Source organism: Pestalotiopsis fici (genome assembly GCF_000516985.1).
Source record: "Pestalotiopsis fici W106-1 unplaced genomic scaffold PFICI_Scf_6, whole genome shotgun sequence".
NCBI lineage: Eukaryota > Fungi > Ascomycota > Sordariomycetes > Amphisphaeriales > Sporocadaceae > Pestalotiopsis > Pestalotiopsis fici.
The window spans coordinates 1,279,893-1,294,767 of record NW_006917096.1 but is presented as its reverse complement, the minus strand read 5'-3'; the positions used below and the strand labels follow the sequence as shown (position 1 = coordinate 1,294,767).

Here is a 14,875-nt window from a genome sequence, read left to right as displayed (position 1 = left end):
CCAGCACACAAGATGATACTCTCAAAACGTAATTGTATCATTCCTTACTCGTCATATGTTCATGGTCGCCATCGAGTAATGGGCGTCATGACTAGAGAAAGCAAGGCGCCTTTGCAGTCATGACCTGAAAAAAAAAAAGTTCATCCGTATGTCCGTTTTACACCACCTTTGTTGTTTTCCCAAGGCCGCGGTCCCAAAAAAGGCCCATCGATTCCAAATCCCAGCGAGAGAGCGCGCGCGCCTCGGCCTGCAGATTTTCTGCAAAATGCCCTCCCTTGTCGGACTGCAAATATGGGTGAACCCGCATATACTTTCTTGCTGCCCTATGTCCTTTTGCCAGGTTTTGTATGCAATCGACAGCCCCAGATCCATGCCACGTCGGCAGTGTACTTGTATTGGGTAGATCTTTTTTGCTCTATCTATTCCACGTCGCTGTGTTTTTTTTTTTCTGGTTCACTGCTGCTCCCGCCACGTCGCGGCTAGATTATCAGTTCTGGGCTCTTTTCTTTTTCTTTCGTTTTTTTCCTTTGCCTTCCCAAGCGAAAAGCCGCCCGCTGTCGTGGCAAGGGACCCAAGAACCCTAGAACTGGTCCTTTCCAATCCACCCCCAGCCCAAGTCTTATGCCCTCACCGAGCTGACCGGGGAACAGGGAAGATACTGATCCCAGCTGCAGGTTCGTAGCTTACGCAGAGTACTATACATCTACCTTACTAGTATCTCGATCTCTTTGATACCTACATACCTACATACTGCATTACATAGACCCAAGGCCATGGAGTGATTGAAAAAGTCAGGCCACTAAAAACTCGCATACCAATACCAAATTCCCTTGCCCCCTCTTCCCAAATGCCGGGTTACAATTTAAAAAAAATTTCATTCTCTTTCTTATTCCCTTTTTACTTGCTCATCCATGACTGCAAGAGTCTAGACTTTCACACTTGCAATACCCCACGTCATTGGCGCCATTGACTGGTTCGGCACCCGGGGTCAAATGCGATTGGTTCTTTGAAAAAAAGTAGCATCTTTTCACAATGCCGAGAGCAAAAAGCATGTGTATGCCATTTAGGGAAATAGAAGATACCTCCGAGGTGATTGAAGCCACTATTGACTGTCTACTGCATTGCAGTTTTCCGTGTGCTAGGACCTTTTTTTTTTTCTCCCTTTCTCCCTCATCGACTTGTAATTAGTCTCATGGGGAACATATCCCGTCATACCTAGTATAGTAGTAGTATTAGTTGCAGCTCGCACATTTTTGCATATTTTTTTTTAACCTTTAGCTAGTTGCAATAGTATCAAGTGGCAAGAGTCCGCGAGCAGAGTAGAAGAGAGTAGAAGCATGCATGGTAGCATTGTAGCATCAGCGCCGGCCCAATTCAGCGGCCTTCTAACCCATCACCCTTCTCAGTCCCAGACCAGAAGAACTTAAAAGAAGAGGGAAAAAGCTACCCAAAGGGTCTTGCGCGCGAGTCAATGGAAAACTATTCGCCAAGCGCCAGGCGCACGCGACAAATGGGGCAATGGTCCAGAGCCGGTGGGCGGCTTTGTGGTTCCCGCAAAAAAAGAGTGACTCAAGGTTCGCGGCAGTAATGAAAAAGAGAGTATTGGAGTTTGATCAAATCGTTCTATTGCCCACTAGACCTTGAACGTCTTCTGATTCGCTGTTCTCAATTGCTTCTATAGTGTGCTTTCCCCTTCCCCGTCTGTCTACTGTCCTCATGTGTTGCGTAAAACCACCGTCAGCTGCGCCATATAGTCCGAAAGTTACTCCTCTTTACTCTTGAGCTCTGTCATGTAATACTGTGCCTTCTCCCATCCGATTCGTCCATTTGGCAAGAAAAGATTTCAAGGCTCTTTTCTCGTAAAACGGCCGACTTGGAACCCCATTACAGACGCGCGTGGCGATTTCGGCACATACGTACGGGTGGTCTAATAAACCGAATGCTGCAGGGAAGAAGGAAAAAACTTCTGTCATTCCAATCTTTGTCATTCCCATGGTTAAGCCCTTCCCACCCCTCCACCACCATCTTCAAAGATGCCGCACTTGGCAAGCGTTGGTGCTGACGGTCTGCACTGCCGCCCATCCCACACACACGCACAATCGAATCGCCAAGTGGGTGTGGTGTGGTGTGCTTCTCTCACTACGGGACGTTCTTCTGGCCTGCATTCTAGGCTGGAATAACCTTACTTACCCCTTGGACCTACGTACATGATGAATGCAAAACCCGTGTCCGGTGGACGTGATGGTGTGTAGGTCAGCATCATTGAGCAGGAGGGCGACATGCCAGACAAGACCCGACACGGCAGCAAAAGCTGTAGATGTGACCTGTCACTGCACATCTGACATCATTGGCGCCAATCTATCATCCGCACCCTGAGGACCCCCCTCGCCCCCATTCCTTCAAATCATTCGGTTGTCCAGCTGAAGGGGTGGGAAGGCTTGGGAGGGGGGTTTGGGCCCTTTCCAATAAAGCCCTCCCACACTCCGGGATTCAAGATGCAAGGGACCGACCAGCTACGTGGGAGAGGGAGAGAAAACTCTGACGAACTTGCATCCTCGCCTCGGAGGGCGGGGGAAATATATTGATGAGTGGGTGGTGTGAGTGGGCGTAGTCTGCGCGCGCGCGTCAAAACGCAAGTGTAAATCTGCGGGCAAAGTGAGAGAGGTACTGGTCGGACCCCGACCGATTGCTCATCTGCCAGCTTGCATAGGTAACCAATCCAACGGCGTCGTCTTCTTTGCGCTCTCTCAGAGAGAGTGACTCTTTAGACTTTGCTCATCAAGCAGACCCTTGCACGCGTTTTTTCATCACTCCTCGCGTCGAGTCCATCTTCTCCAATCACATTGCGAGCGCAAGAGTTGAGGGCCGAATCGGGCTCTGCCACACCAAGATTTTTTTTGTGCCTGCATTAGCGCTGCGACATTTGGAGGGGAAAACGGAGACGACGGGATAATCGAGACCACACCTCCAAGAACCCGGGGGGAGGAGAGAGAGGAAAAAAAAAGAACATATCCTCCACTCTATTACATATTACCAGAAGTACATGTCAGTGTCAAATGTCAGCACTGACAAAGAACGGGCCCGATGCAAGTTGCAAACAACGCAGAAAACGTATGTACATATTGAAGAAGCGATGGAGGGTAGGTAATATTCTTGAACCTTGATGGTCGATCTCCCTGCTTTACGATGCCCGGGTCCTCGGCTGTCAAGGGATGATGTGACAAGACCAAGAAAAAAGAGAAAAAAGACCTAAAAACCTCACAACATGGTATTATCGTCAGGGAGGGGAAAGAGAGCCAGCATCCTTGATAGTAGTATCTTGGTGATGCCGCTTTTAACTTTTGGGTAATCTGTACTTGTCTTGCGATCGCGTGGTACGCTGGCTTGTTCCTTGCAAGCAACACAAGTATTTTTGCTCTGCTCAATGTCGGGAAAGGCAGGGAGGGATAGAATACTACCCTCGCATGCCTCGTCGGGCTGTCAAACAGAGTTTCCTCGCCTATCATTAGTCGCGAACCTTGGAGCGGGCTGACAAATGACGTTGAGGCTTTTTGTTTCTCCCTCGGTTCTTTCTCTTTGCACCTAGTATTTACGGAGGTATCTCGTCAATTGCCGCCCGGAACTAGAGTGCGGAAGTTGGAGACTTGACAATTGGAAAACCAAGAAGAAAAAAAAGAGGGCTGCAGGGCTGTCGAATCATCAGTCTTTGTGCTGTTGAAATAGAGGCTAGAGTGAAGATCTTCCCCAGCCCACTTCTGGGTATACGAGCCTCTGTGGAACACTACTAACCTTAGGGCTAGGTGATCAACCCTCCCCCCTCCCCAGGGCTTTCAATTCTGTCAAGTGAATAGGCAGTATAGTGTATGTATGGGGGATGTAACATACTAGAATCCGCAGCCTCACTGCTCTGTTGTTCATTCACATGACAACGTCACCTTCAATCTAGCACGTTTGCCATTTAGCATGAACACACCATCTCGTCAACGCCTCTTCTCTAGATTCATAAACGACACGAGGACCTGCACGGGCGGCGTTGACACTCGTGTGGAAGGGGCGTCTTCGGATGGCGCATCGGTTGCGTATCATTGGATGGCGGTTGAGCAACATAGGGAGTCATGCAGCCATCTAGAGCACTACCAACACTCTTCAGTGCTTTTTAGTGAAACGCCGAGAAATATGGATGCCTGGATGCGACTTCTAGGAATAGGTCAATATGGCGCTGCACTTCTAGAGAGTATTCCGTACATTTGACAGTTCTGGTTGTCTACCTACACAATACGTAGCATGATGCAACAATGATGCGGACTATGACATTGATCCGAACCGTGAATCCATTTCTACACGTATACGTGATTGGCAGCTAGCTGAACTCCCGGCTGCGGGTCGGTCTATCGATTCGTGCATGCTGGAGGCACTAAAGGGGAAGCTTTGCAAGGGCGACATGTCGGATCATGATTGTGTATCACGATACTGTTGTGAATTGAAGACTTGGCTCACATTATCATGCTACCGCCATCAAATAGACTAGTCCTAACGGCTCTCCATAGCCAACCGCCAGCCGCGCGCTCGCAACGACGGGCAGGCCCCCGTTTTGCGCGACATCCGCAACGTGGGGTGAATATGATCTGTTGCAGCGCTGGAGATAAGGGGACCATGTAAAAAGACAAGTCCGACTATTATTTGCTTGTGATGATGCCCAGCTGCGCAAAGACCCCGTAAGATAAGATGCGTGGAAGCGGTGACCGCGCAACACCTCCCGGAGTCCCGGGGAATCCAATAGTTGACGACCAACCAGACCCCCAAGGCGGTCAAAACGGCGGTAAACAAGAATTGCTGGTGAGGGCATCGCCAACGGATCCTCATTGTGGACAACGCAGACTCCAACCCCAGAGTCCAGAAGAGTAAAGGTCCATCCATCATCCCCGGTCTTCTGTCAGCTGATTTCCGCATTGCAGCTGACAACCCGTGGGGCACGGCATTAGGGAATTTACTGAGCAAAAAAAAATAGCTACTAACAGGGAGGTGGGGATTCTGATGGCCAGGAACGAAGAAGAGCTCATAAATTCAACAACCGGGTAATTTGGAAAGAACAAGGAGCAAAGATCTCTCTCGCGTCCCGACGGTCGAGTGGGAATGGACGCATCGGGGTTTGTGCCATCCATCCATCAGAACACGGCCCCAAGTCTGTTCCTGTCAGCTGTTATGCAAGGTACGCTTCGACAACTCCTTTTTTTTCCTGTCTTTCTCTATATGGTGGAAATGAAACCATCTTGTAACATCAGCACATGTCTGCAAAAGTCATAGTAAGCAAGCACATTCCGGCAGTCCGGATTTGCACCGGCAGATGGTGAGTATGCAAGTTCGCGGCGCAGTAGAATTGCTCAGAATCCATTCTTCGGCCCCGACCGCAATGGAAGGGATGGGCCGCTATTAGGCTTGATTCTTTTCTTGTAAATAAAAAAGGATTTCTTAGCAGCCGCCCACTATTTACGGAGGTGCGGAGGAGCGGGCGGGTGGGCGCGCGTTGGTAGCATGATGGGTTTTCTTGCGATGCACTTGGGAGGCGGGAAAAGAGAGGATTCACACCCCTCCAAGCGTATCCGAATATAGGGGTTATCAGGGTCCGATTCTCCATTATCGTACATGAAGAGGAAGATGCGATCCTAGCGAGCTTCTCTCTCCGTGCCTCTCGCGAAATATGCCAATTACTGCACCCAGTAATTAAACAATGACAATTTTTAGCAGCACCCCCGTCCAATCTTTTCCCTTGAAAGGTTCTTGAGAATTATATGCAGTATCACGTAGAGACGTGGCTGATCATGGCTAATGGCAGTTCCTCGCAGCAAAAAGGTCAAGGATGGCTGCTGCAGGTCAACAAGGCTGATTCTATCGGGAGGGGTCATTGGGGAGACAGCATATTGCGAATGGTGGGTGTGTGTGGGAAAGTCCTGACGACTGCTCACTATGGCGACTCATGCCCAGGGCTGAAAATAGGACGTAGAAGAGTAACAAGAGTAATAATTTGCATGCTATACTCGGGCTGCTCGGTAGAAACGGGCAACCACCAAAGACTCGAGTTCACAGGCATATTTACCCGAGTGAGGAGGAGCAAAGGAGGCTGAGAAAAAAAAAACATGTCTACGGGACCGTCTGAGTCAAAAATCGCCCATGGAAAAGGACCGCACCAATTGCAATATAGTTGCTCATTGACTACAACTTCATTTCAGGGTATGACTGCAGTCGCCGAAGGGCTGTCAATGGACAACCCAAGAAAAGCGTGGCGTCGAGTCCGCAGACGAGGGAGAGATGAAAAGCTGAACACGACTTCCAGCAGTTTGACTAGCACAGCATAAGTTTTGGTGTTAAACAGCCACCAAAAGCCCGCTGTGCATCCCTCCCGTCGTCTGCGGAAACCCCCACCCTCCTCTATCTGACCATGGCTTGTTACCCCGTGCTTGTGAGACCCTGAATCCCAGGGTCAGGAATCATGGCGTGCATGAGCTCCTTTGGCCGAGCACCAAGCTTCTGCCAAAGGATCATTGGCTTGGAGGGTGAAAGAACTGCGCAAGTCAAGGTTAGGTTCATACGAGGGGGTTCCCCCAAGTATGTGCGTAAACAGGAGGCTGATGAGTTTACTCGTGCATCGTGATACACTAGACTCGGCCGTTGTCAGATATAGGAGGGAGGAGAAAAAAAAAGCGATTCTAAAAGAATTAATGTGCCGTCCGGACATTCCCATCAATAGCATAGCGGCCTGTCACCTGAAGCAGGGTCCGGGTTCTCGACTCGAGTTGCCAATGAGTTTTCGCTTCTGATTTGCTGCGCGAGGGGAACAAAAAAAGAGGCTTGGATCGAGGCGTACTACAAGATCTGTGGGAAAGATACCCGCGAACCTCGAACGACGGATAATGTGAGATGTGAGCCGTCAGCTGACTTGTGACGCACGATTTTCCTTTTGTGCAAGAGTATTTCCCCCTAAGAAGGACGAGTGCTCAATGGCCAAACGGTGCCAGCACCAAAAGGGTGTAACGCTAGGTAGGCCGTAAGCACGGCAGACGGGCCGTACGGATAGTCGCAAAATCGAAAGAGATTGGGCGAGAGCGAGAAGGACTGGGAAAAAAACAAGAGAAGAACAGAGAAGGAGATCGAATGACGAATTCAAAGCGCAGAGGGAAACAAACATTGCGAATCTATCAACGGGAAGCAACCAGGTGATAATACGTACTTGCACATGAGAGGACACGGGCAAGGTTGCAGCGAAAACTTGAACCAGTTATTCATCTCTTTTTTGGTGACCGGTGTGCTGGGTAACATGCTGCATACATTACACGGTTGGCCAAATGCGATAATAATGTTTGTACTCTGTAGGTAGGTCACATACGGGATACTTTGTACATTTGATGGGTAATTTGTCTGAGTTGCAACACGTAGATGCGCGGGAGCTTATCGAGTGTCCCAACTGAAAGTTCAGACCAAGAGATAACTCTATCTGCCTCCCGATCCCGTGGTTCAAGATGGGCCGTACGGGAGAACTCTATCATCACAACAATGTATGATTGTCAGACGTGTTTTCAACCTGGACCATAGTATTGTGTACGGACTACTTTTGTGTAGGCATACACGTACATGGAATTGATCGTCAAATGATCACCCAGATCTCGCGCCCATCCCGAAAGATGATCGCTCGTTCTACCCAAATGCCGGCGCGTTGGGGGCGGCGAGCAGACTGGGATCAGATAGAACGCTGGTGGTTGTTTGCTCTGCTGATGACAGTTGAAGAACCATTCGGCATCGGCCCATTACTATTGCACATACTGTCTTGAGACCCAAAGTCTTGTGATAAATGCTTTCTTTTGTTTTTCCCCCCTCGAGGTTTCAGCCACTCAATGCTTGTGCAGTGTCTCTCGCGCAAGCCCTGGGATCATGATTTGAGTTATAGAATACATACACACACACATCTTTGTTTCCCCATTCCCCACAGACCCTGCGTTGCTGGTGCTGGCCAGGTAAGACAAGGTGACGAGCCACGAATGCTGAGAAATAATGAAGAATCAAGTCAATGTAGCAGTATCATATCATTCGTGCTTACGTGGTCCAGTCGGTCACGATCAGATGCATAAAAAAAACAAAAAACATTAGCACATGCCCGCATTGGTGTTTCCTGGTTACCGAATCCGGGCCACACTGAACTCGATTTGAGCAATCTTTTCCGCACTTGGGTTGGAATGTGCCAATGGTGAGGCTTTCGTGGGAGAAGCCGACGATGCCGTCATAGGCAGGCAGACAGCCGAACCGGAGACTTCTTGTGTCATAGGCCCTTGGAGAGCGTGGAAGAAGCTTGGAAGAAGCTAGCCTCGTATGGGCAATACATTACGTGGCTGGGGGGTTTGGCCCATGGACTGCTCTGGACCTCTGTCCAAGTGGAGGCCCGATGCTCTCGGGGATCCTCTCTGGCTGCAACTCGAGCAGGAAAACTGGGCCATGACATTTTGCTGCTTTTACCCTACCTACACTGCGCGTATGCTCGTACATACTGTGTAGGCAGTATCGTGTACTCTGATGTGGTGGGTGTAGCAAGTTTGTAAAATCAGGTATGCAGACCTCGCTTATAATCACCGAGTCTTGGGATGACAATGCGGAAAAATCAAGAGAGATGGTAGTTGGGTTATACTGCTACTGACTGCTGCACATCTGACATGGTGGACTAAACTGACTGGCGCCTCGGTTGCAGCAAGGCGGCAGCCATTCGTCCACGGCATGGCCATTGCTTTGCTGTATGTACGTGGCAGCAGCTACCTACGTTACCGACATATAACCTGATTTTACTTTTTTTTTTTTTTTGATTGGGTGGGAAGCGCCAGCATATAATCAAATAGTTGGGAGCACTGAGCAGTGAGCACTGAGCACGCACATACCTACCCACACGATGCAGGCCCCGTACATAATGTCCTCTGGGCATATTTCGAAATTTGGCGGTAAAGACGCCCTTTGGCCCTTGAGAGCTGCGTGATGATTGATCGGATATGACCGCCAGAGCTTTGAACAACAAGAAATCCACTGCAGTGCTCCATCTTGAGACGCCAGATAGGAGACTTGCCTGGGAGCCTTGTGCGCGCGCATAGGGAGCTTGTGGGGAAGATAGTCCATATTCATCTGGAGGAGGACGGTTCGTTCCCCGCATACCACCACCAACCTGAGCATCGTGAGATACGACTGCCCTCCCTCCTGTGCGTAGTCGTGTATGTATTCCGTGTGCTCATGCAGCACGGGATTATCGCGGGTTCAATTTTTTGACATCTGCTGTCTCACACCTTGACCATGTAGTAGCATTGTGGTGTACCGTGTCGGTCAAAATCAAAGCAAGCAAAGACAAACAGCCTTGGTTTGCACATTGTCGCCAAGGATGTCTATTGTAAAAGACGTACTGTGATAACCCAGAATGATCAATGTGTCCCCATACTGAAAGCAGCGAACAAAATCCCTCCCCAGTTTTCCGAAAGGTCGTTTCCCTGTCCACTAATCGACGGCCGGGGCTACAGGGAAAGAGATCCGACGGGTCAGTCTCGATGAGGTTTAGCCATTTCGAGCCGGGATAACGTTCAAGAGGAAAGGAGTGAGAAAAAAGTTTGCGCTATCCACTGATGAAGCCATGAAAAGCAGAATAACAACAACGGCCGCCAAGATCGGAAAGGCGTCGTTGGTGTTTGTGGACATTGTACAATCGCCAGCAGGGACAGGCTCACAAAAAGAACGATTGATCGCCTGTTGTTGTTGTTCGTTGCTTGGGTTGCTTGGGTGCTTGGAGGTTAGGGCCGTGGTTATGCCTGAGCGGAGAGAACCAACTTCCTGGCGAGTTCCGCAAGCTTCGCCGAGTGGGACAATCTGGAATCCCATTCAACGTGTGGGCTTTTGGCAACATGGGCAACGAGTGAGAAATACACTAGAATTAATGACCCCCTGATAATGAAGGAAGGAATCGAGCGATGACTGCATTGTTGCTGATGTTGCTCTAGAATAGATTTCAGATCTAATCTTGACGAGATCCGCCAGCCATGAATCCCAGCGGCAGGGCTACTGTTGTTGTTGTTATTGACTTTCTCTTATGGCTGAGCATCAAGCAACGAGGGGCGGAGCCGCAGGGCTGTTTTTTTTTAGGCTGGCAGGCTGCGTTCGTAGGCACTGTAGAATCTAGATACGCATTTGGCATCTGTATCAGGAATTCCATCTTTTGGTCTCCGATCAGCCATCCCATTCTCGATGGCCCTCTCTGGGCATCAAGTTAGAACGTCTAGCACTCTGTAGCGCGCATAGTGGCACTCATGACCCAAGTGACTCGTGATGGAGGCACTGTTCACTGCACGGCCTGTTGTGTTCTTGTTCATGTTGACAAACAAAAAGTCCGTACCAGGTTGGTCCCTAGAAGCAGGATAGGATACAAGTGGGATGGCCACATTGGGGTCCGAGGACTGCTACGCCGCTGACTGAGGCCCGGCGGCGGACCGTTTCGCCATGTCGTTCCAAGGCTACCTAAGCGGGCAAAGGAGCAGAGGCCAAGCGTTGATAGGATAGGCCGTTAAGGACCAGGCAGAGCATCAAAAGCACCCTTCCATAGGGGATGGAGTGCTTGTGAGAAGCTTGAGAGTCAGGTTCAATAGACGGCGAGCACACCATACACATACATGATGACCCCGGTGCCAGCTTTGGTTCGGAGCCATGCATGCATATCTTGTCACCACGACAGCCACTGGATTTCATTTTGATTATGCTGTAGATGTAGTGTCATCTAGCCAACAGCCAGAATAGTAAGAGCATAAATCCTCATCATCATGATCAATTGTTGGCGGCTGGTGTTCCTCCGCACAGTAGCGAACCCATGGCTTTGCTTTGCTTGGGTTGGGCTTTTTGGGGGGGTTAGGGGAGGCCAAGAGGCCATCTCGGGAGGAGGCCCCGGCTGGCTGGGCTGTTGTGGGTTACTGTCGAACACAATTTTTTTTTTCTTTCTTCCTCGCTCCTTTGCTACTAATTACATAGCACCTTGTCCTTTTCGAGAAGAAAAAAACAGTAAGAGGGACCATGCCACTTCGGAAGCGTTCCACGGCCCACCCACACCCATCTCACGGGGCACTGGGATTTGATCATCGACTAAGGTCGTGCCATGGACCACGGTACAGTACCTAGCGCGGTTCTTGGGCTGGATGGAAGCCCCAGCCACCCTTGTTGCTACCTCTATGCCGTGGTTCTTTTCTAGCAGCTCTTTTTTTTTTTTTTTTTTTTTCTGGGTGAGGAGTTGCACTAAAACTGGGATGCGACCCTGGTCCCAGTCAACGGCGTGGGTGCGGGTCCTGCCCAAAGAGCCAAACGAAACAACCCACACTTTTTGCATCTTGTCCCATTCGATGCGAGAGAGGATCGATGGGTAGCTATGGTGGGTAGCGCCTCAGTCCCATTATTCAATCCATTCCATAGTAACTGTGTGCGATGGGTACGTACTGGTGGAAAGACCCCAGTCCTAGTTTCTTTCGCGCTCTATCCCATCCCCATCCCTTCCCATGTCGAGCCGGTCGATGCAAGCTTCTCTCGCCAACGACGTACAAGCCCATTCGTTCGCTCTTCTACCCAGAGGCTCCCACCATTGGTTTTTTTCCCTTCCCGCCCTCCTCGCGTGTGACTTGGATTGACTATTCCAACCTTGATAATCTACGGACCAGCTACCAACTCATTGTTGCAACAACATCTCGACTTGTTGTCTCTCGTCCGACCTCTCTATCTAGATCTCCGTTGGACTGTCCAACAGAAGGCGTTGCTGCCGTACTCCCTGCGTCCGACGAAGGCATCAAGCTTGATACGCCGATTCTTTTTTTTTCTTCTAACACACGTTGGGTTACGCTCACGTGCGTTTCGCTCGCTACCTGTACCGACCTGCCGAACTGCTGCTGCTGCTACTGGGGAGGATCCTGATTGGCGAGCCACACAACATCCTGGGAAACAACACAACAGGCTATCTCTCTTTCTATCCTATTCCTCTTTTCTCCAACAAGCGCAGTGCCCAACTGCAACCCGCGGCCACAAACCCCACGCCGTCCATAATTCTTGAAAAGCCGCATACTCCCAATACACGTGGACGAGTGCACCTAGCCGAGCGACCATAGGCCAGAAAAGCTCCTGTACACGTATGAAAAACGGCCTTGCAATCGCCTCTCTCACCATTCCGATTATCGACGAAAACATCACACAGCGCAACGTTCGCTTGGTTCTATATTAGAATGCCCAGGTAGAGCTTTGACCTGGAAAATCCCGTTGCGCCGCAGAAACTCTATTACCCTCCCGCCAGAAACAAAACGTCCAGAACCATCCCGTCTTGAGAGGTCCCTTTTGGTCCAACTTGGTTCGACCCCACCAGCAACAGCTCGAGAGCTTGTTCGCACGCATCCCCGTCGCGTCACTCATTCGCGCTGCGCGGCACCAAAACCCAAATCATATTTTGCGCCATGTCTCCCAGATTACGTCCATTACGACTGCCAGCCCTGGTAGCTGAGCGTAAGAAGCTAGAGGAGTCGCAGTATGATATGGATAGTGAGACAATTCACGATTTCGACATGGATATGTGCTCTAATGTCATGTCACCTGTAACTCCTACATTCGTGCGCGGCCACCTTCGGTATTCTAGCTCAATGTCCTCGTTTGAGCTCTCAACGCCTGCTAGCTCCGAGCCCCCATCTTCTCCTGCTCAGGTTTCCGGTAAAGCAGGTTCTCACATCCTCCCCGATGTCCAAGAAGAGCCCTTCGAGTACCATCGTGACTCGTTTGACGACCTAGATGCGCTGGAGAATGGCGAGTTTGAAGATCTTTACAGTTGCCTCTGTATGTATCCATCCTCGAGAAACATTTTGTATGATACTAACAAGTAACACTAGGCGCCGAGCCGTGCGTTCACACAGACAGTGGTGCTCGGAGCTCGTCGGGCTTCTACTCTCGAGGTGACAGCGGATTTGACTATGGCTTCCTTAGTGACAGCGACCTGAACATGACTTTGAAGTCCTCGAGAAAGCCGCGCAGCGGTGCCGAGTCTCCGCTCAGTGGAATCACGCACCGCATTGGTTCTAAATTCACCGGCATCACGCAATGGAGGAAGAGGGGCACCAGCGTGACGCAGTCTCCTGTATCCGAGTATGGCTTCGATTCGCGATCAGCGCTATCCAGAGCCGACTCGAGTAGGTCGTCTTCGATATCCGCCTCAGTACGCTATTATCCGGAACGAAGCGGCGAACCAGCCTTGCCGCCCACTCCCGCCCTATCTTTCTACGAGAGCAGCGACAGCATCGCTCTTCCAGCCCCGCATGAGCTTGAGAAGGCCCTCAACATCAACCCTGCAGACATCGAGCGCGATCGTGCTCTCTCAACGACGCCACTCCTGCCACCCTTCATGAATGACATTTCTACTGGTGTCAGCACTGCACAAGCATCTCCTCTGGCCTCCCCCAAGGTTGCTTCTTCGCCAGTCCTGGAACCAATCTCGCCATTGGTAATGTCTCCGCCACTGAGCTCGAGACCCTCGGTCTCTTCTTTCCACCGCCTTACCTTGTCCGGAGAGCTACCAGGCATGCCGGAAGAAGATGAAACTTGGTGCAACCTCCTGGGTCACGCAAACTATACCATCCTGCCATTGCCGTACAAGCCTGCCCTGGTCAACCTGGACACGTTGTACCAGCTTCGCACTGATTGGGCCACTGCACGATGCAATTACACCAAGCACTTGGCTCGTACCGGCGAACACTATGGCCTAACCTCCAAGACCTATAGCCTTACTGAGCAGAAGTGGGCTGAGACGCAAGCTCAATGGCGCCGCAACCACGATGGGGTTGCTGCTTTCATCATCGCCAGTGGAGCAGCAGACTCTCTGCCCAAGTTCGATGACGATATCGCTTCTGCTGTCCCCCACATGGATACAGAGGGTAAATTTCCTGAAAGGGGCGACGAGGATATCGTCGGACCCATGGTTCGCGAGGCCAGCATGTACGTTCCTGGTGATGCCATGGACAGAAAAAATGCCAACTTTTGGCGCAATCTCGCTGGTCGAGTTGGCTTACGAAAGTGAGCCCGCCGCATCTTTTTTTTTTAATAACGAATTTACGACCCCGGAGGTCATCATGACGATGACGACCTCGGCATGACACACTCCTTACGCTACAGCGATTTGTTTTTTGGTGTTTTCAACACCTCGATACCCACCCACAGTCACTCCTTTACACAACGATCACGACTTGTTTCCAGCAAGATACACATCTTTGCGCGGCAGGCTTGCGACAACTTGCCTTGCGCGACGTAACTGTTTACTGTTTAAAGTCTTTTCCTCCTGCATCTACTGCACTGCATAAGCACCGGCGCGGTTCATAATACGTCCCATTCGAGTTATGGGCGTTGCATTTGCCTGCATTTTCTTTGCGTCACATTTGGGCTTGTGTAATGTATACCCCGCCGCGACCGAAAACAAAAAAGTTGCCCTGGATACGGGCTTGGTGTTCTGACTGCATCGATCATGGGCCACGGCCCCCTTTTCTAGACTTGGGATCGGTTTTGTGTATAGCGAAGCAATTCCGCACATAGAGACTCGGTTGAATTTTTGTTTCTTAGAGGTTTTCGGACTGAACAATGGTAATCCTTAGTGTTTACCGTTATTGGCGCTTGGGCGAATCTAGGGAAGACCTGTATACCAGTGTAACGCATTCAACAGCGGATGGAGCGAAGAGAGTCGAGAAGATAGGTGGTGGTGGCCAAACTGCTGTGTCCGAAAAAGGGACGACAGCCTCCGGTCTCAGAAACTCATTCAGTGGGTCTCACGAGGCGACGAGGAGATTTCGGGGAGATGCAAACAAGC

General features: G+C 50.5%; 1 protein-coding gene across 1 annotated transcript; it reads left to right on the top strand.

Annotated features, from left to right (window-relative positions):
- Positions 1-12,488: 12,488 nt before the first annotated feature.
- On the top strand, positions 12,489-14,095 carry PFICI_08856 (uncharacterized protein; the record flags this gene model as incomplete). Its single annotated transcript, XM_007837437.1, has 2 exons — positions 12,489-12,861; positions 12,915-14,095. The coding sequence occupies 2 exons, from the start codon at positions 12,489-12,491 to the stop codon at positions 14,093-14,095; spliced, it is 1,554 nt and encodes a 517-aa protein (XP_007835628.1).
- Between the last annotated feature and the right edge of the window lie 780 nt (positions 14,096-14,875).